This window comes from Balaenoptera borealis (assembly GCF_965194805.1).
Source record: "Balaenoptera borealis genome assembly, chromosome: 1".
Classification (NCBI taxonomy): domain Eukaryota; kingdom Metazoa; phylum Chordata; class Mammalia; order Artiodactyla; family Balaenopteridae; genus Balaenoptera; species Balaenoptera borealis.
In genome coordinates, this window is record NC_138860.1 from 45,866,619 (window position 1) to 45,887,732 (window position 21,114).

General features: G+C 33.0%; 1 protein-coding gene across 16 annotated transcripts in view; it reads right to left on the minus strand.

The window, feature by feature from the left end:
- Positions 1 to 21,114, minus strand: part of SWT1 (SWT1 RNA endoribonuclease homolog) — a 106,899-nt gene that overhangs the window by 56,338 nt on the left and 29,447 nt on the right. For 12 of the 16 annotated variants that reach the window (XM_082401517.1, XM_082401515.1, XM_082401514.1 and 9 more), the window contains 6 exons: positions 18,460 to 18,553; positions 11,794 to 11,939; positions 10,005 to 10,168; positions 8,487 to 8,625; positions 3,882 to 4,030; positions 18 to 205 (listed from right to left, as the gene is read on the minus strand). In XM_082401517.1, coding sequence (XP_082257643.1) covers positions 18 to 205; positions 3,882 to 4,030; positions 8,487 to 8,625; positions 10,005 to 10,168; positions 11,794 to 11,939; positions 18,460 to 18,553 — 880 coding nt within the window. The remainder of the gene's footprint in view (positions 1 to 17; positions 206 to 3,881; positions 4,031 to 8,486; positions 8,626 to 10,004; positions 10,169 to 11,793; positions 11,940 to 18,459; positions 18,554 to 21,114) is intronic. The other 4 variants (XR_014247291.1, XR_014247292.1, XR_014247293.1 and 1 more) reach the window with 1 other exon arrangement.

Sequence of the window (21,114 nt, forward strand, 5' to 3'; positions counted from 1 at the left end):
TCTTGGAAATTTAGTACCTGTTTTGATATATTGTAATCCAAACATTCTCTAGGATAGACCAGATCTCTTGATGCCTGTTGGGTTGGGGAAGATGAGAACCTGAGAAAACGGTGATTTCTTGGTTATTAGATTTCATCAAAGAATTATCTTCTTGCCTTTTACCCGCTGCATTTTTTGAAGGATTTTGCTTAAGTTTTGCCTTGACCTGGGGAAATAAGAATTACATAATATGCAGCTAGTCCTTCACTAGTAAGTGAGAGAAAAAGAATGTTAATTGTTGCTTACAAATGTTCTAGCTTTCTGGGAAGTGCTGATTATTCTTTGTCCTTGATTATGCACAGAATATTCCCAGAATAGCATCAGAGCTAAAAAAAATTTCCTTTTCCATTTATATCAAACAATATTTCCAATCTATTTATTACAGAGTATAGAAGTAGAATTCTACTTGTAAGGGATTAAGAAATAAGTGAGCAAAGAAATGGAAACAACTGTTATAGACTGCTCTTTTAAGAAGTTTGGTAGTTGATGGAAGGAGATGGTACAGTAAATAGCATGACCAATTAAAAGTATTTAAGAATAGATCTGAGCATATTTTTAAGCAGGGTAAAAGAGTGATACTACTGGTTCAAGTGATTTTTTAAAAAAATCACCTTGGGGGAAAATATTAACTTAGGTGAAAAATATATCTGATAGAATGGAAAAAAAGTTTTAACTATGATTTTAACTTGGGTTTTTTGACTTGGCACTACTATAACTTCTTTGTGAACTTAAATAAAATCTCTAGGTTTCCTTTGTTGATAAAAGTATGATTTCAAAGGTTAGCTTCATGGATTATTCATGGTTTATTAGTTTCATGTTTATCAAATTTTAAAAAAAGGAAATTTCCAAAACTGTAACAGTTAATATTTATTGAGCATTTCTCATGTACAAGAATTTTCTAAGGACTTTACTACTAATTTTCTTAGAACTTTATATATAAGTTAATCCTCACAATTACTCTATGAAGCAGATGCTGTGATTATCTATATTTTATAACTGAGGCACAGAAAGGGTAAGTAACTCATGCAAGGTCACACAGATGCTAAGAGGCATGAACAGGATTTGACCTTCAGTAGTCTATGAATGGGGTTATAATCTCTCTCCAACTATAAAGAGAATATTTCCCTTTTATTTCTTTTGAGGCAGGAAGAAAATTGCCTGTTTACGTTAATTATGGACTTAATAAATACACATGAATGGAAAGATGTATTTTGTTCTGAAATAAATGTGTTTACTCATCACACAGTGCTCTTCCTCAGCTCTCAAACAGTAGTGTATACAACTATGCAAATGGATTGCTTTTTCAAACACTTATATAGCACTTACTATGTGCTAGGCACTAAGTGCTCTACAAATATTAATTTATTTGTCATGAAAGGTCTGAGGCAGAGATTATTATACTCTTTTTACAAAAGAAGGGATTAAGGCTCAGAGAGGTTAAATAACCAGAAGGTAAAAACACAACTAGTCAGCATGGGAAGTCTGAGGCACACAAGTCTAAAGTTTATTAACAAGACTTATTTTAATTATTCTATCTCCTGGAAGAGCAAGTCTTTTTTTTTTATGGTGGTTAAAAGGTTTATAAAAGAAAAAAATATATATCCTTTTCTCCACCCCATCTATATAAAAATCTGGAAAATGATGCTACTTAACTTTCCATTTTTGTTTCTCAGAAGCAAACAAATAATGAATATTTCTCTTTTCCAGATTTTCTACACTTGGTAAATTCAGATACGGGGGATTTTTTTTTTTATAGTTACTATATTTAGATATCCTATTCCTGGAGGTAATCTATTTCTTTTTGTTGCTCATGTTAGTGACACATGACTAAGTATTCAGGTCATATATCAAATTTAATGTATTCTACAAAACAAAACCCTATTGAAAGTGTATTTTAAAAGCCCAAGCTAAATCACAATGTTCCTGGCTGACTTGGACAATGAATTGTTTCAAACATGAAAATAAAGCAACACTTCAGAGCTCTAACTGTGGAAACAACACAGGTTTCAAGCAATCAGACTAATGCCAAGTGCTGAGGGAAAAGCACTAATGAGGATACTAGATTCTTTGCCACTTGCCTTCTTGAAGCTTACTAACGTGACAACTGGAAAATCAGGATCCAAGAAGAAATAACTTACTAAGTAATAATTCAATATTTTTAAAAGTGGGCAATATATCATAGGCATACCATTATGTGATAAACAACACTAAATTTTAACATCACATTTTCATGGTAACTCCCATTGCTAGGTTTCCAATTGATGAAAGAATCTTGATATTCATTAACATTTTTATCTCAGTCAATCCTAATTTTTTTTATTCTCAATAATTTTAATTCAAAAACTGCTAAGCCTGTATCATGAACTTTTCATCTTGTTCACCATGTTTGTTTCAGTAAAGATGGGGTTTACGGCTCAGTTCTGTGAGGGAAAAGGATAATGTATTTTCCCCTGCACAATTCAAGTACAATACTCAAGCTGCAACTCCTACATTCCCAGGTCCATTCTTCCCTACTAAAGGTTCTAAAAGTCACACTTGCCATAGAAAAATATAACTACTGATGTTTTGGTCATATTAAACCAAAATATCATTCACCCCTAAATCAATTCTTTCCTCAAGAATTATCATATATTTCCTATGAGTTTATCAAAAAGATGCTTCTTTTACTCCATAAGATACTCTCTTAAGCAAGTAAGTTCTTTCCTCACCAACTATGACTAAGTTTAATATCATCTAATCCTTTCATTACTTCAGAAGTAGTGGGACCTATGTTACCAGAAAAAATCATTGAGAAAAACCTGGCCAATTCAATAACTCAAAGAAAAAAAGAATATGATACATACATACTAGATGAAAGTACCATTAATAGCTTATCTAGAATTGTGATGCTGAGTTTTTTGAGCTATTTCGGGCATATAAACTATCCAGAATTTTCTAGATTTGAAATTAGAAGACTGTAGAAATACAGTATTACCAGGGACAAAACTCCCATAGTTATTTTAAAGGGGCAAAAAGGCCATCAGTGCTAGGTGGACTGCGTAAGACTCACATGAGGAGACTTGTTAAAAAATTGGTAGGTCGATCGGCAAAGTCTGAATAGGGTCTGCAGGTTAGATAATTAATTATGTCAATATTAATTTTCTGATTAATTATACTAGTTACATAAGATATCCTTACTCTTTAGGAGATATATATATGGAAATATTTAGGGGTAAAGGAGAATGATATCTGCAACATACTCTTAAACAGTTCAGAAAAAATATTTTGGATAGATAAGTAGACAGGTAGATAGACAGGGAAAACAATAAAGCAAATGTGATAAAATATTAACATTGGGAAATCGGGGTAAAGGATATGTATGAGAATTCTTTGTATTACTCTTGTAATTTTTTTGTAAGTTTGAAACTATTTCAAAATAAAACATGAAACAAGAACAAAAACATTACTGGGCACCACTGCCAGAAGTTTTATTCAGTAAAGTTTGAGAGCGGCTTGGCATCTGCATGTTTAAAAAATTTCCAAAGTATCCTGATGCATGTTGTGATCCACTGGTCAGGAGCACTGAAAAATGAGTAGTCAGCAACAATGCACAGCTTTCTTCTATTCATAAGTGAAATAATATAAAATCCCAACAACTGCTGTGACACTGCTTCCACAAGAGGATGTGTGTTTTATAACTTGTAATAAGGACTGCTTACCCGCCATTCAATTCACTTAATATTTACTTAATGATTTTAGTATGTTAGAATAAGTTAAAATCTTTTACCTACTGTTGTCTGCTCAATACATTTTTAGAATGTATGTGATTAGATACTCTAAGTGGCATTCCAAAGGTATCTTACCTCTATAAATGTTTGGAGTAGGTTGTTTACTTGAGCAAAGGCCTGTGGAAGAATACCATCATAATTTGACCTTGTGCTGAAAGCATGTAGCAAACTTTCAGAATCCTGAAGCAGGAATTTCACTGTTGTAAAATCCACTGCATTGTTAGCTGGTAACATAAAATTAAGAAGGAAAAGATATGTAAGAATGAGTATACAACATAAAAATGTTTTTGGAAAACCAATCTAATAATAATTATGAAATTTAAGAAGAGTACGCATTCACACCTATAGGCCACTCTTAATTTATCTCTCTCGTGTAAAAAGCAACAATTAGACTTAGTTTTAGACAAGGTTCTTGGGGTTGACTCTGGTATTCTGTACAGCCTGCCCTCCATATCCACCAGTTCCACATCTATAGATTCAATCAACCATGGATCAAAAATATTTGGCAAAACAAGTTCCATCAAGTTCCAAAAAGTGAAACCTGAATTTGCTGTGCACTGGCACCTATTTACATAGCATTTACATTGTAAATGTAAAATAATAATCTAGAGATGATTTAAAGTATACAGGAGAATGTGTGTAGGTTATACATAAATACTATACCATTTTATATAAGGGCCTTGAGCATTTGAGAATTTTACTATCCTTGTGGGTCCTGGATACCGAGACTATATTCAGATTCCAGAATGTCCCTCAACAAAGTCAACTTCAAAGTAAAAGTAAAATGTGCAACATACTATATATAAAATAGACAAACAACAAGGTCCTACTGTATAGCACAGGGAACTATATTCAATACCCTTTAATAAACCATAATAGAAAAGAATATGAAAAAGAATATGCATATATATATATATAACTGAATCACTCCGCTGTACACCGGAAACTAACACAACATTGTAAATCAACTATACTTCAATTTAAAAAAAGTAAAAGAAAATGAAAGAACATTAAACTCTTCAGAAAAGAGATAACCACCAAACGAGTGAAACTACAGATTTTCAAAACTGAGGTTGTTTGTATACATACTACTGTTGAGGTATCATAGAGTCACATTTTGGTGGTAAGCACTTAAATTATATGCAGAACCTTTCATAATCAACTCAGTTATCATGTAGTGATTTACCTTCAAACTTCATTACATGAAATGTAATACTAGATTTATTGAAAATGTGTTCTCTCTGGACACAATATAACCTTAGCGAAAAACAAGCAATTTGGGTAACAGTGAGCTGTGGGCAAGAGACGCTAGTAGAATTTTTTTCCCCCATAAATTAGCAAAGTGAGTTAATCTACAAGTAATAATTTAAAGATATAACAATTTTCTCTCAAGGAACTAAAATCGCCTACATTAAATTCTCAAACCAACTGGGAGAAGTGGTGACAATAATTTCAGATTCAAAAAGTTATGAACAATGAAGTTGAATAACTTTCTAATGTCACCAAAATTCAGAACAGAAAAAAAATGTTTCTATTATTAAGACAGAATACTACATAATAGATTTCGAAGGCAATTAAAATAACCATGCTACAATGTGTTTGTTTTGTTTTCTTTTAATGCTCACAGCTTCAGAGATTCTGTTATATTCTGAAACACTGGCATGGTTTTTCACTGGCACTATGAGTTAAAAAAAATAAAGAGTTTCTCTGTATAACTTACACAACAAGTATTTGCTTGTGAAATACTGAAAGGGTAAGTGAAAATAAAAAATAGATTTTCATAATTAATTACACAAATTCAGAAATTCTAATCTAATGTGATGGTTATAGCCAAGCTTCTGGCTTCCCTTTTATCAAGCAAACAACCAGTATATCTCCTTACAAAACACTTCTAGTTATTTTTCAGATCAATGACTAGTTTAAATTCCTGTGGGAAAAGAAGAGATGAGAGATGCTACAGAAGACAGAATGTAGGTAAATCTCCTCAGAAGAAGAAGTTGGGCACAACTTCTCTTAAGGGTGCTTCTCCATTGTAGGCTATGTTTGGTAGGGCTTACATCCTTGAATTAATCATTTGATTTCTGTCTTACAAGAATTCTTTACTAAGATTATGGGCAAAAGTATAATAACAATGATCAATTCCGTACCTAGACACAACATAAAATCCATATAGTTGAAATAATTTAATGCTTATATAAGATGAATAATTATTTAGGTTAAAGTTAATAGGGACTACAAAGTCAGAAAAAGCTACTACTCATCTTCTACACAATTTTCTACGAATTGATCTAAAGATACATGCTTGGTATACTGTAGTTAAACACATGTATAATTCAACAGCTGAGGATACTATTAAAAGATTGTAAACAAAATCATAAACTGTGATTTTTTCTAATTCAAAATTATTTTAGAGCAGAAGGCATTTTTATAATTCTTTTATGTGTTCTTCACAAGTCAGTAAATATTAGGCATCAGATTCTTCTAGATCGAGGATCAATAAATTATGCACACAATAATCCTCAAAATGAGTTTTTGGCAAAAGGAGCAGTCACCGTCTCTTCAGTTTTCTTGTTACTAGAAAGAAATAGAGCTGCTGACTACTATCTCTAAGCTGTGTGTAAGAGCAAAACAGTGCCCAGCCCTGGAAAAACGGACAAATGGAAGATGGCAACTACATATCCCATTTTTGAAAATCTTGTTCAAGATCCCATTTTTGAAAATCTTGTTCAAGATCCCATTTTTGAAAATCTTGTTCAAGATGATTTATGGACTTTCTCTTTTGATAGAATCAACTAAATTATGCCCCTAGTAAAAGATATGGACAATGTTTCTATTTATCTTGTAAAACTGCTTTGGAGACATGTCCAGTATGTCATTCCATATATATATATATATATATATATATTCCTTATATAATAATACCCTAATAAATATTTTCCATAGTTAAAGATCAATGCCTGGAAAGTGTGTCTTTTTTTAAAAAATCAGTAGCTTTTAAAAATAGATATTCATATACAAGTCATAAGGTATTGATTGTACACCTTATGACTTATTCCATATATAAGTCATAAGGTATTGACTAGGTACTTTAAATTCTCTGGGGAAGTTTTTAAAGATATAAAACATTTTCAAAGAGTTTATACTTGAGGGGAGAGAGAGAACTGGCATACCCCTCCATAGAATGTTTTTGTTTTATCTTAGTTTCCAGGAAGCTTAGTGTCAAAATCTGTGTTCAAGTGTGTTCAATTGTTTTCACATGTTTTATAGTAAAACTATCTTTCTTATTCTTCATTACCTGGCACTTGTACCTTAAAGCCTAACTTAAAACCTTCTGTACTCAGGTGGTCATGTAAAGGCTCACATATACTCAGTTATTTTTTTAAAATAGACAGGATATAACTAATACATAAAATAATAAACAGAATAGATCACTTCATGTTAGAAGTTTAAGAAAAGTCAAGAACCAACTGAACATCCTAACAATGGTTATACTTAGCTTTTTTTTTTTTTTTTTTTTTTTAATTTATTGATTGATTGATTTTTGGCTGCGTTGGGTCTTCGTTGCTGTGCGCAGGCTTCCTCTAGTTGCAGCGAGGGGGGGCTACTCTTGGTTGCGGTGCGCGGGCTTCTCATTGCGGTGGCTTCTCTTGTTGCGGAGCACGGGCTCTAGGCCTGCGGGCTTCAGTAGTTGTGGCACGTGGACTCAGTAGTTGTGGCTCCCAGGCTCTAGAGCACAGGCTCAGTAGTTGTGGCACACGGGCTTAGTTGCTCCGTGGCATGTGGGATCTTCCCGGACCAGGGCTTGAACCCATGTCCCCTGCATTGGCAGGCGGATTCTTAACCACTGTGCCACCAGGGAAGTCCTATACTTAGCTTTTTAAAGGTATAGCAAGACAAATCTAGTTGTTCACTTTGGAGAAATCACTTACCCTCTCAAGTCTTGTTTCCTTAATCATATCAATAAAACACAGACTTTAATAACATTAGACCAGTGCTTTTCACATCTTTTGCTTCTTAGCAGAAAAACTATTTTTTAAAATCATACATGGAATCTCTATATATAAACAAACAAAAGAAAGCTGAATGGCTAAAGTTGGGGTTGAGGGCCTGCTATTATCAGGCTCCCCATCAACCTTTCCACCTCCAATCTGTGGCAACTCCAGAGGCACTTCAAGAAGGTTCTGTGCAACATAGTTTAAAAACTACCAACTAAGTGGTTGATTTTAGTCTCATCTTGGTTCTAAAATTCACTATGCACCAAAGCCAAAGGTTTCCTATTCCTTATCCATGTATTTTAAATAGAAACCTTGATAAACTATTTTTTAAATTAGTACATGAAATGTAGTCAAAGTTTGAGTGTTAAACACGATGAGAAATGAAAAAAAATCCACATAATTCTATTGGCATACCTAAATAAACTTTAAAAAGTTTTCAAACATTATTAAAAATTATATATTCACAATATCCAGGAACATCAACAATAATACAATTAACAGTTACAAGCTCTAGGAACTGCATCCATTCATCCAGCTGCCATAAATTTCCTTAAGAAATTAGAAGTATAAATGGTTAAGAACTAATTGACAAATCTCTTATTAATTCATCTTCACATTCCATGGAGTATATCTATTAGTCTGACTTTAATACAACACTTCCAAAGACAAGATAAAAGATTCAAACCTTTAGAGAGATTTTCATATAGGCTCTCAACAGTTAAAAGCAAGTTCTTTTCCATAACTAATCCAAATACAGCCAACCAATGTTTTCTAAAGCACTGTAATAAATGTATTAGAGTCCATGGTGGTTTCAAGTACAGCACCTAGAAAAAAACAGCATCATTGATTTATTTATTATTCCTATTATTTAAAAGTACCTATTTAGGAATTCCTACATATATTTCCAGGTAAAACATAGTTGAATTCTTTTTAAACTAAAAGATGTTTTATTAAACGCCAATCACAATCTTAAAATGCTAATTCCACTGCAAATTGCTTTTGTAAAATTCATATTAGTATTAATCCTTATAGCTTCAGAAACTATGTGTGCAAAAAGAAAACACAGTTCTAATCAGAAGAAGCATAGTTCTAATCAGCAAAAGCTGTCGATCTACTTTTCAACATGGTCACTTCTATGAGGAAATCAATCTATTTCATAAAACTAGAGAAAAAAATCTATATAGAAAAAAATTGTCAACTATAATTGACACTTGCTACACTCTTGTAAAGACATGTTTACAAACAAGATTGATCATTTAGTACTACAAGATGTCAGCACACCCTTTTTTGAATCGTTCATATGCAATGACTTTCCTAGACTCTATTATGAAATCTAATTTACGTCAACCTTCCTAGAAGAATCTGATCATTCTTCATCATCTTGGTTCAACACTTGATAATATAATCAAGCCACATTGGCAAATATTAGAATCTCACTGAATACTGGGAAGAGATACAATTGATGGGAAACAAAGTTTCTCCTAATGATAAATGTGAATAGCAAACAAACATTAAACTAAAAAGGCCACTATTGCCAAATGTGGTGTTTTACTGATTGCAGAAAAGATGTGAATCTAAAGAAAATTCAAAATATTTTACTAATATCAAATTTATACTCTGATTCTCATATTTACATGACATAAGCCAACATTTAACTTCTCTTTCTGAAAACATATTGCTAAGGTAATTCCCTATACTAGACATTTTGACTCAAATAAACTTAAAATGAGAGGTTTTCTGAATTCAATTTAAGCTCCATGGAGGCAATGTGTCTGATACACTGTAGACACACAATAAATATTTGTTCACTGAAAAAAATGAATGATAAGATGTAGAGAACAAACGGATGGACACCAAGGGGGGAAGAGGCGGGGTGGGGGTGATGGTGGTGGTGTGAATTGGGAGATTGGGATTGACATGTATACACTAGTATGTATAAAATAGATAACTAATAAGAACCTGCTCTATAAAAATAAAATAAAATTCAAGAAAAATGAATGATAAAATATAGTCCTAAACTTTAGGAAATGCCCAACACTTAGCTTTCAAAGAGTTATTCCAAAAACTTCAAGAAAAAAATATAATGTGATGTAGATTATTACAATAAAGCTTACACATCTTATATAAGTAATATTTCTTAAAATAAGGTAATAAATCTTTAGCAATAAAAAGGAAATTTTCAACTAAGAGTTGAAATAATCACCTCCATCCAAAGGTTTCCAAAAGCAATTTTCATTTCTGTTTCTAATATTGAAGATAAAGCTGTTCCAAGAGATTTTTTGAGATCAGATACAATGCTTTCAAGTAGAACGCATAGTCCAGAGTTTGTAGATTCCTCCTCACAGCTCTTCTCTAAAGGTGTTGCTTCTTTAAAACAAATAGTTACAGGCTTTATTTAGGACACTAATAGTAAATATTTTACATATATAATTAGTATTTGGCCATAAATAATAAACATTTAATGGATATAATTAGTATTCGATCCTAAAAAACAAATGAATACTTTATTTTTAAAACAGTATTCATGGGAGTTCCCTGGTGGCCTAGTGGTTACTATTCCAGGCTTTCACTTGCCGTGGCCTGGGTTCAATCTGTGGTTGAGGAACTCCCGCAAGCCGTGCGGCACGGCCAAAAATAAATAAATAAATAAATAAATAAATAAATAATTTTAAAAATAAAAATAAAACAGTATTTAGAAACATTTATTTCTAGTACAGTTGTTTTAGACTCAACATAAATATATCACATTAGCAAAAGCTTTATCTTTTGACAAAAGGAGACGAAATGTTTTTACTAAAATAGAAATTTGAGAAATGTGTGTGATATTTTAACCAAAATTTAAATTTTATTATTTTCAAAAAAAGTAAAAATTAAAATAATGCTTTGCATCTATTTATAATAGAAAACCAAGAACTATGGATCAAAATGTGTTTTCTTCCAAAGATAATATATTCTTCCAATCGCAACTCACATCAATAAATTGCTTTGAAAAGACTGAAAGCTCTGACTTAACCACCTTTATGCCTTCCCCTTCTAAAATAAGTTTTGATTATTTTAATTGATATTATTTCAATATAATTACTACTTTGACACCTGCAAACAACTGCAATTTCTTTATGGCAAAATTCAATGTATTAAGGGGCTTATCTCTACAAATACAAACCAAGGATTTAAAATGACAGTAATATAATGGGCAAACCAAACGCATGTTTCCCTTGAAAAACCATAAACTAGAATATTCTGTTACTCCCTCTAAATGCCATTTTGAATATTATGACAAAAGAAATTTTATTACCAAAAAGGTCAAATAAGTAGCATGTGATACATGAATACATGAAGCATATACATATGCTTTTAGAGACTTCAATAATTATTTTTCCCACAGAGGGAAATGGAGGGATGCATTTATAAATTCTGTAAGATTTAATATATTTCAACAAATATCAAGCCATAGAACAGATTATTCTGGTGGAAAAAAAGAGATAAAACAGCAGTATTGCCTTTAGCTTTCTTAAATATTTGTTCAAATTTTTTAAAAAAATTATTACTAGAGTCCTTCAAGTTTCTCTGTTACTGAGTTTTTACTGTATTAATAGAAAGTTATGAATATGGAACTAATTTTTAACATAAACTAAAAATTTCTCTCTACCTCAAATGAATATTTCCTGTAGCTACTATTAATTTAAAAGGTATACTCTGAGGTAAAAAATAGGATGCACACAGTGATTATAAGTATATAAAAATGTATGTGAGTGTACAGACAAAAATTCAAATTAATTTGTAAAAGTATATGTAGAAGGCAATAATGTTATATTTTCTCTTGGATTACCATTATAATATTCATTCATCTCTACCATTTGTGCCAGAAAATACTCCAAACAATTTTACTTTCAATGTACAAAATAAAAATTTACTATTAATTCCAACTGTTATCAATATTCTTAGTACATAAAATAAGATATATTTCTAATTATTTGTAGTAAGAATACTACCTGCTTTCAATTGTTGTTTAGATATACAAGGCTGATGACATACAACTGTGTTCAGAGATAAGTTTAATAATTCTGCACTCAATTCTTCTTTACTGAGTGACTTCACACCACTTATTAGGCCTTTGTTTCTTAAATTTCTATCATCCCTAAGGTTGGGTTAGGAAGAAAAAATATTTTATTTTTTATAAGATAAATCACATGGCAACTAAAAACACATGGAATCTATTCAGAGGTTGGTGATTCTCAGCATATATATTAACAAACGATAACAATTTTTTTAATATAGAAGATAAATAAATATACACTAGAATCAAATCATCTGAGCTTTTGAGAATAATTATTATTATTATATATTGAATGTTTCCCAGGTACCAGGCACTGTTCTAAGCACTTTATGTATATATCAATCCATTTATTTCTCACAACAAACCTCTTAGGTAGGAGTGGTACTAATTTTTATCCCCATTTCACACATAAGAAACTGAGGTGTATGGGAAGTCCCTGGGGGGCCCAGCGGTTAGGACTCCACGCTTTCACTGCTGAGGGCCTGGGTTCAATCCCTGGTCGGGGAACCTAGATCCCACAAGCCATGCGGCATGGCCAAAAAAAAAAAGAAAGAAAGAAACCGAGGTATAAAAAGTTTAAGTAACTTGTCCAAAGTTATACCTGGTAAGTGGGAGATGGATTTGAACACAAGAATATGATCATCCCAAGATAAATAAACATACAGAACCATAATAAGATAAATAATTTACACAGGGTAAGCAATTATAAATTTACTTAGGATGAGCATAAGACAAATGATGTGAATTTGCTATTTGCTGAAAGAGCCAGTATGATTAGAGCATAGTGCATGAACCAGTTTATGCGGCTACAGAGAAAGGCAAGAACATTAATAAATGGAAAGAGATTTAAGGGCTTCAATGGGGAAATGGCATGATCAGATCTGTGTTTACCAAACTGTTGTTCTTGCAACTAGTAGGCTTCCAGCTTTTGTTAACGGCAGAGTAGCTTGGTCAGACTAACCCTCCCACAACAAGAATTAGAAAATCTGGACCAAAAGCAACAAAAAAAGACAACCAAAAAAAACCCTATTTGAAGGCACTAGAAGGCAATCAAATGTAGGCAGAAGGTGGAGGGGAATCTACATTCAAGAAGCAGATGCTGCACTGGTAAGAGCTACAATTTTCTATCTTTTTGCTTGAGGGTATTCCCCAATTCATCAATGCCTTACAACAGAAAGCCACAGCCTTTATGGCTTGAAACGTCAGAAGGCAATGTTCAGGACTGGCCAGAGCATATAGAAAGTTAAGGGGGAACCTGAAGAAGAGAGGAAACCACAGAGAAGATGAGTCCTAAAATCTGCATATAAATTCTGCCCAGAAAAAAAAGCAACATACTGCCAAAAGACAAAGCAATCAACAGAACCAGACTCAGACACGACACAGATGTTGAAGCTATCTGATAGGAAATTTTAAGTAATTTTGATTAATCTGTTAGAGGCTCTAATGAAAAAGGTGAATAGCATGTAAAACCAGACGGAAATGAAGAATGCCTTCAGCAGGCTCCTCAATAGACTCAACACAAGTGAGGAAAGAAACAACATACATTAAGACAGGTCAAAAGAAATTATCCAAACTGAAACCAAAAGAGAATAAAAGGTTAAAAAAATACGTAAGAGCTGTTGGACAATATCAAATGGTCCAATATATATGCATGTATTAGTTGTCTACTGCTGTGTAACAATTAATCCCCAAAATTTAGCAGCTTGAAAAAACATTTATTATCTCACACAGCTTCTAAGACTCAGGGATCTGAGAGTAGCTTGACTGAATGGTTCTGGCTCACAGGTCTCTCACAAAGGTGAAGCGTGCTATTGCCTGGGGTTGCAGTCATCTCAAGATTTAATTGCTGCTCATTCATGTGGCTATTGGCAGGGAGTAGCCCTTCGTTGGTTTTTGTCTGGAGGCTTCAGTTTCTCAGCATGTGGGCCTCTCCACAGGGCTCCTCACGGCATGGAGCTTGCTTCCCCACAACAAGTGACCCAAGAGAGATGGAAGAAACAAAAGAGTGCCCAAGAAGGAATTCCCAGGCTTTTATAACCTAATCTAAGAAGTGACATACCACCGCTTCTGATGCATGCTATCTGTCACACAGACAACCAATCCTGGTACAATGTAGGAAAGGACTACACAAGGGCATTAATACTAAGAGGCACAGGGAATTCCCTGGAAGTCCAGTGGTTAGGACTCTGCACTTCCACTGTAGGGGGCCTGGGTTCCATCCCTGGTCAGGGAACAAAGTAAGATCTCACAATGCAGCGCAGCCAAAAAAAAAAAAAAAAAGAAAACAAACCAACAAACAAACAAAAAATACTAAGAGGCAGGGATCACTGGAGTCATCATGGATGACTACTACTACAATGTAATTCTGTAATAGCAGAAGGAGAAGAGAAGGAATGGGGCAGAAGAAATATTTGAAGAAATATTTGGCTGAGAATTTTCCAAAACTAAAAATGAACACCCAAACCATAGATCCAAGAAGCTCAGAGAATATCAAGCAGGATAATTTCCTCTCCTCTACCACAAACAACTGGCCATAACTGCTAAAGACTGCTAAAACAAACTGCTAAAAAAACAAAAGACAAAGTCTTGAAAGCAATGAGACGGAAAAAAAAGACACATTACACACAGAGGTAAAAGATAACATTTACAGCAGACTTCTCATCAGAAACCAAACAAGCTAGAAGAAAATGCAGTGACATCTTTAAAATACCAGAAGAAAAAGAAAAAAAAAAAAAAATCAACCCAGAATTGTACATCCAGTAAAAATATCTTTCAAACATAAATAAATAAATACACTATCAGACAAACAAAACCAGAAAACTCACTGCCAACAGATTTAACATGTCAAAGAAAGTTGTTTGGGCAAAATGAATATGACCAGAAATCTGACACCAGACAGAAACCTGGATCCAAAAAAAGAAATGAAGAGTGTTAAAAATGGAATGCAAGATTAAAATATTCACTTTATTTTTAATTGCTTTAGAGGGTAAATGGCTGAAGCAAAAATATTAGCAAAGTATTGTGTTTATAGTTTCTGTAAAAGTAAAATATATATATGACAATGATAGCAAAAACGGACAGGGGGAGAAATTCGAAGCATATTAAAATCCTTACAATACACATGAAGCAATATAGTATTATTTAAAGGTAGACTATGATCAAGTAAAGCTGTATATTATAAACACTGAAGTAACCATTAAAAAGTTTTTTCAAAAAGGTATAAAGTCAATAATGGAGATAAAATGGCACCACAATTAATCCAAGCAAAAAAAAAAAAAAAGGAAAAGGAAGAAAAGAATAGCTGAACAAATAGAAAATAATTAGCAAAATGGTAGATTCTGATCCAACCAATTAACTGTGAATAGTAGAAACTCATCAATTAAAAAGACAGAAATTGTCAGAATGGAAAAAAAGAAAAGTACCAACTACATGCTATCCACAAAATACTTACTTTAATATAAAGACACAGATAGGTTAAAAGTAAATGGGTGAAAAAGATATACAATATAAATATTAAGCAAACAAAACTGGGGTAGTAATATTAATACTAAACAAAGGAAACTTCAGAACCAGGAATATTATCAGTAACAAAGTGAGACATTGTATAATGAGAAAGGTGTCAATTCACCAAGAAGACAATCCTAAATGTGTATGCCCCTGACTAAAGAGCTTCATAATACATGAAATAAAACAAAGAGAACAGAAAGGAGAAGTAAACAAATCCACAATTACCGTTGGGAATTTCAATACTCCTCTCTCAGTAATCATAGAACAAGTAGACAGATAATTAGTAAGGTTACAGAAGACATGAACAACACTATCAACAAAATTGACCTATTTAAAATTTATGGAATACTCTACCCACAAGAGCAGAATACATTCTTCTTAAGTGCACATAAAATATTCACCAAGTTAGACCTTATTCTTGGCCATAAAACAAAGTTTAACAAATTTAAAAGAATAGAAATCATATAAATTATGTTCTCAAGTCATGACAGAATTAAAGAGCAAATCAATAACAAAAGATAACTGGAAAATTTGAAAATATTTGGAATTAATTGCAACAAATATCTAAATAACTTATGGGTCAAAAAGGAAATTATAAGGAAAATTATAATTTTTTTTTTTTTTTTGGCCATGCCACATGGCTCCAGGATCTCAGTTCCCCGACCAGAGATCGAATCCAAACCTGGGCCCCGGCAGTGAAAGCATTAAGTCCTAACCACTGGCCTGCCAGGGAATTCCTGAAAATTATAAAATGTATTAAATTGGATGAAAATAAAAACACAACATATCAAAATTTGTGGAATGCAGCTAAAGCAGTGCTTAAAGGGAAATTGACAGCAGTCTCAAAAAATGATCTAAGCGTCCACCTTAAGAAACCAGGAAAAGAGCACAAAAGGGGCATGAGAGTATTTTCTGGGGTAATGGAAATATTCTATGTATCAAGAGGGATGTGGGCTACACCAGGGTATCCACTGTCAACACTGTATAGTTAAGATTTGGGCATTTTAATATTATACATTTTCCCTTAAAATATAAAGAACTGTATAAAAATAATCATATAGGGGGACAGGGAGTAGATGGAAATACAGATAATAGAAGAATGGTAGAATCTTGATAATTGTTGTAACTGAGTATTTAGGAGTTTATTAACTCTTCATCACTTTGAAAGTTGTTGAAATTCTTCATAACGAAACTTTTTAAAAATTAAAAATACCATTATTACTTTTTGAAAAACAAATGGAAAGTAAGTATTGAAGTAGAGAGCATAATGGGTCTTAGAGCAGAAAAGGGACAGGAAAAATAACATCACTTGACATCGGATGGTGGCAGAGTAGACAAAGAAAAGAAGACCATACAAGACCTGCTATTTAACTGGATATAGATTACGAAGGAAAGGCAGGAATCAAAAATGACTCCTAGGTTTCTGGCTTTAGCAAATGGGTGGAAGATGGCACTTTTTATTCAGATGGAGGACAGTTTAGAAGGAGAGATCGGGAGTTCATTTTTGGAGATGGTAGGTTCCAGATGTCTATGAGACATCCAAACAGAGATATCAAATAAGTAGATGAATATACTAGTCGAGACTTTAGAAGAGAGATGTGGACTGGAGATATTAACTGGGGGTTGCTGGCCCATATTTAGGATTGTAAATGTGAGTAAAGCACTTAGAATGAGGTATAGTATATAGTGTTTATAGAAGGGTTCTCCTAATCACCGTTATTAATATTAATTATTATAATCATCATCCATTTAAGTAATATAAATGTATCCTCACATTAAGTATGTGTGACTTAACACAGTATGATTATCACACTTTATAGGAAAAAATAAAAATAAAAAACAGGCTCGCCTGATGATGTCAGTTAAAAGTAGTCTGACTACAAATTTTCATTTCACTAAAAACTGTTACATCTGTTAATTCCAAAACAGTGACTGCAGAAATAATGGAGAACTGATAAAATCTCACGAATTTAATTTTCATTCTAAGTTGAACTAAAAAAAAACAATTATATAAAAATTATCTCTCAATTTTAGTTTATCTCAAATTCAAAATGATTAACATATTACTAATTCTATTTCAGCCTTCAACAAACTCCAACATGATATGTTATGTCCTAGATTAAAAACTAATTTGAAACTAGAGATAGAAATCTCTAATATTTCCTTTAATATAAAAAAATAACATTATCTTTGAACACAGCTAAAATGATAATTGACCAAGCCCCCTTACAAGAAAAATCTTATGGCTATTCATTTCTATAATCACTCCATTTCAGAGAACTTAGGCATGATCATGAAACTGTAAAAAGTCCATTTTTCAGTGAATACAATTCAGACTAAAACTGCAAATTAAAATTGCTCTTATCAGTTCCTTTAAAGCCTTTTCTCATACATGATGAATACAATTTTGCTTAACATTATGATACTTTTACCTTAGAACTAAGTTATGAATACATTAGTTGGGAATGGAGGAATGGAATGAGGAAGGGAGAAGGAGGAAAAAACTCTTATTGAGATAATTTTATGTGCTAGGCTCTCTTCTAAGTCATTTATATATTTTTTCTGACTAAATACTCACAATAACCTTATAAAGACAGGTATTATTATCCTCCCTATATTTTACACATGAGGAAACATTAAGCAACTTTCCAAGGTCACAAAGCTGATTAAGTGGTAGATCCAAAATTCCAACTCTAACTCTATCACAGGCATCAAGGATATAACTGCAACATAACTTAGCCCTTCTCCACAAATTAATTAATTAGTTAATTAACTCTACTGCCTGCCTCATGACCAAAAATGTCAGATTTTTATTTCTATTTTTTTGGGATGTTAAATTGACTTTCCCTGCTTTTTCAAAAGTTTTCTAAATATCATATAACTTAAGTTGAAATGAAACCATGAGATTCAAATCTCATTCTTCTATAGCTTGCACATCATAAGAATGTGAGATATAACTGAATATACTTACTGGCAGATTTAGAAAAGTATGTATGTTTTTCATCTTGGTATGGGGGACACAGTATGATTTTTTTAAATTCTTTAATATAAGTCGCTATTTTTTTTAAAAAAGTAAAATGATCATGAAACTCACGTGCACAAAATAACAAGAGAACAAGGGAATAATTCTTGGTACTGAAGACAGCATTTTAATACACGATCATCATTGTTCTCATCGCTCAATCCATCTGCAAATTTAGTAAAAGCAACAATCAATAAGCACACTAAAAATCTGGGAACTGTATGAATAATCTAGGCCATATTTACAAATCAAATCATCTAAAAGAAAGAAAACTTTTTAAATAAGAAGAGGAAGATAAGACACAACAAAAACAATGCCTTGAAAATTCTGGATCTAGAATTCAGGCAGCATATAGTTGTGGGTTTAATAAACTGATTAGTTTGCTACTATCAGTAAAATGGAATAGGATATGCCTATTAATAAACCCAACGGAAAAAATCTGATCAGTAGGTTAAATGCCATATTAGAAACCAAAAGCTACAAATCTAGTCTCAGTTCAGTCACTTAGTGACTTAACATAAGTAAATTATATGATTACATCATGCTTAAAATTACCAACTTAAAAGAGGTCTGTAAAATTATAAGCAACTGTTCTGCCAGCAACAGAACCACTTTCATGTGTCTGCTTTTTCTTAAACTCTAAGCAATAACATTTAGAGAGAGATGTACAGGAGAAGGCAACACAGGCGCTAGGCAGAGAATACAAAAAGTAATTTCTAACAAATGCTAATATGTGGCTGACAGAGTGTCCTCTAGCATTCTCAAGCCCTAAAGCATGTAGTAAGTTTGTTTTTTTGTGAAAATAATGTAATGTGTAGGAATAGGACCAAAGACAGCATTTCTTATAAGTCCTTACACTACCTGCCTCAGAACTCCCTGGGGTACTTACCCAGACCCATTTCTGGATAAGAATCTTTGGAGCCTGGACCCAAAGATTGATTTAAGTCCTTGGCAACTCTCTTACACACTGAAATTCAAGATGTACTGGACAATGAGCCTCAACTTTGTTCCCAGATTATAACCTTTTTTCCCCTCAACTTTCAGCCTACAGTTACTTAGTCCTCTAAACTTTCAAATTAGAAAATTCATTCATGCATTCAATAAATATTTATATAGGGTCTAATTTGCACCAGGTGCCTATGCTAGGTAATTGGACATTCAAAAGACAAGCTCTTTGGAGTCTCACAATCTCGTGGTGAAATCTAGACAGAACTCAACTGATCTCACAGCATGAGCCTTAGGAAGAAGTGATTCAGTTCTTTAATCAGACAACCAGCCAGACAGACAGACATATATTATAGCAGCCAATTTTCCTTCTTTTAGCTCACAGAGTAAATACCACAATAATGCAAAATGGGCAGCTCAAAATCACTGGTTAACTTTAGTAATTCAATTTGACCCAAAAAAGGATGTTTAAAGGCAACAGTACATGCTCTAAAGGTATCAAAGTTCAAGATTACCTGTTCTGTCATTTTTTCTAGGACACATGGGCCTGGAAGATATACCTAAAACTACAAGAATATTCATGAAATATTTTATCAACAAATATTTTTGAGCACCTGCTCAGGTACTATTCAAAAGTGAACAAAACAGACTCTGAAAACAGACTGATCTGGGTTTGAATCCCTGCTTTCCCACATACTGGACATGTAATAATGGACAAACTGCTTAACAGGATGATTAAATGAGAAAATTCATATGAAACACTTGGCCCAATATATGCTTATATCATGTGTTCCTTAAGTAGCATATATTTATTACTTAAGACTCAGCTTAAATGGCACTTCAACAGCAACGACCTCTACTCACATTCAATACCAAAATAAATTCTGTATGAATTATAGTTAATATGACTTTTAACATTTAATAGAATTAAAGCTTCTCAACAGCAGGCCTTGTATGTCTCATTCACTGCTGCAGCTTCAACACTTAGAAGTGTCTGATACAAATATTTGGCAGATAAATGATTCAACAAAAATATAATAAAAAAATATAAAAATGATGGAACAAACGTCTCACGTGGGAGGTGTCAGATAACTTTATTTTTGCTTTTAATTATTTTTACCTAATTATAAAAATAAAATAATTATAGAAAATCTGGAAAATTCAGCAAATATTAAGAAAATTAAAATAACTCATAATTCCATCAGCTCAGTATTACCAATATCCACCATCTATAAGTATATATGCATAATCTAAGAAATTTGGGATTGTACTTCATATTCTTTTAAATCCTATTTTTGTTTTTTATTCTTTTTGCAAGTTAAAGTGAGTCTATTAGTGTCAGCCCTAATCCAATAGGACTTTGTATTCTTATTAAAAAGGGGAAGGGCTTCCCTGGTGGCGCAGTGGTTGAGAGTCCGCCTGCCAATGCAGGGCACATGGGTTCGAGCCCTGGTCTGGGAAAATCCCACATGCCGCGGAGCAACTAGGCCTGTGAGCCACAACTACTGAGCCTGCGCATCTGGATCCTGTACTCCGCAACAAGAGAGGCCGCGACAGTGAGAGGCCCGCGCACCGCGATGAAGAGTGGCCCCTGCTCGCCACAACTAGAGAAAGCCCTCGCACAGAAACGAAGACCCAACACAGCCAAAAATAAATAAATAAATTAATTTAAAAAAAAAAAAAGGGGAAATTTGGAGACAGATGTGCACAGAGAGAAGACGATGTGAAGAGACACAGGGAGAAGATGGCCATCTATAAGACAAGAAGAGCAGTTTGGAACAG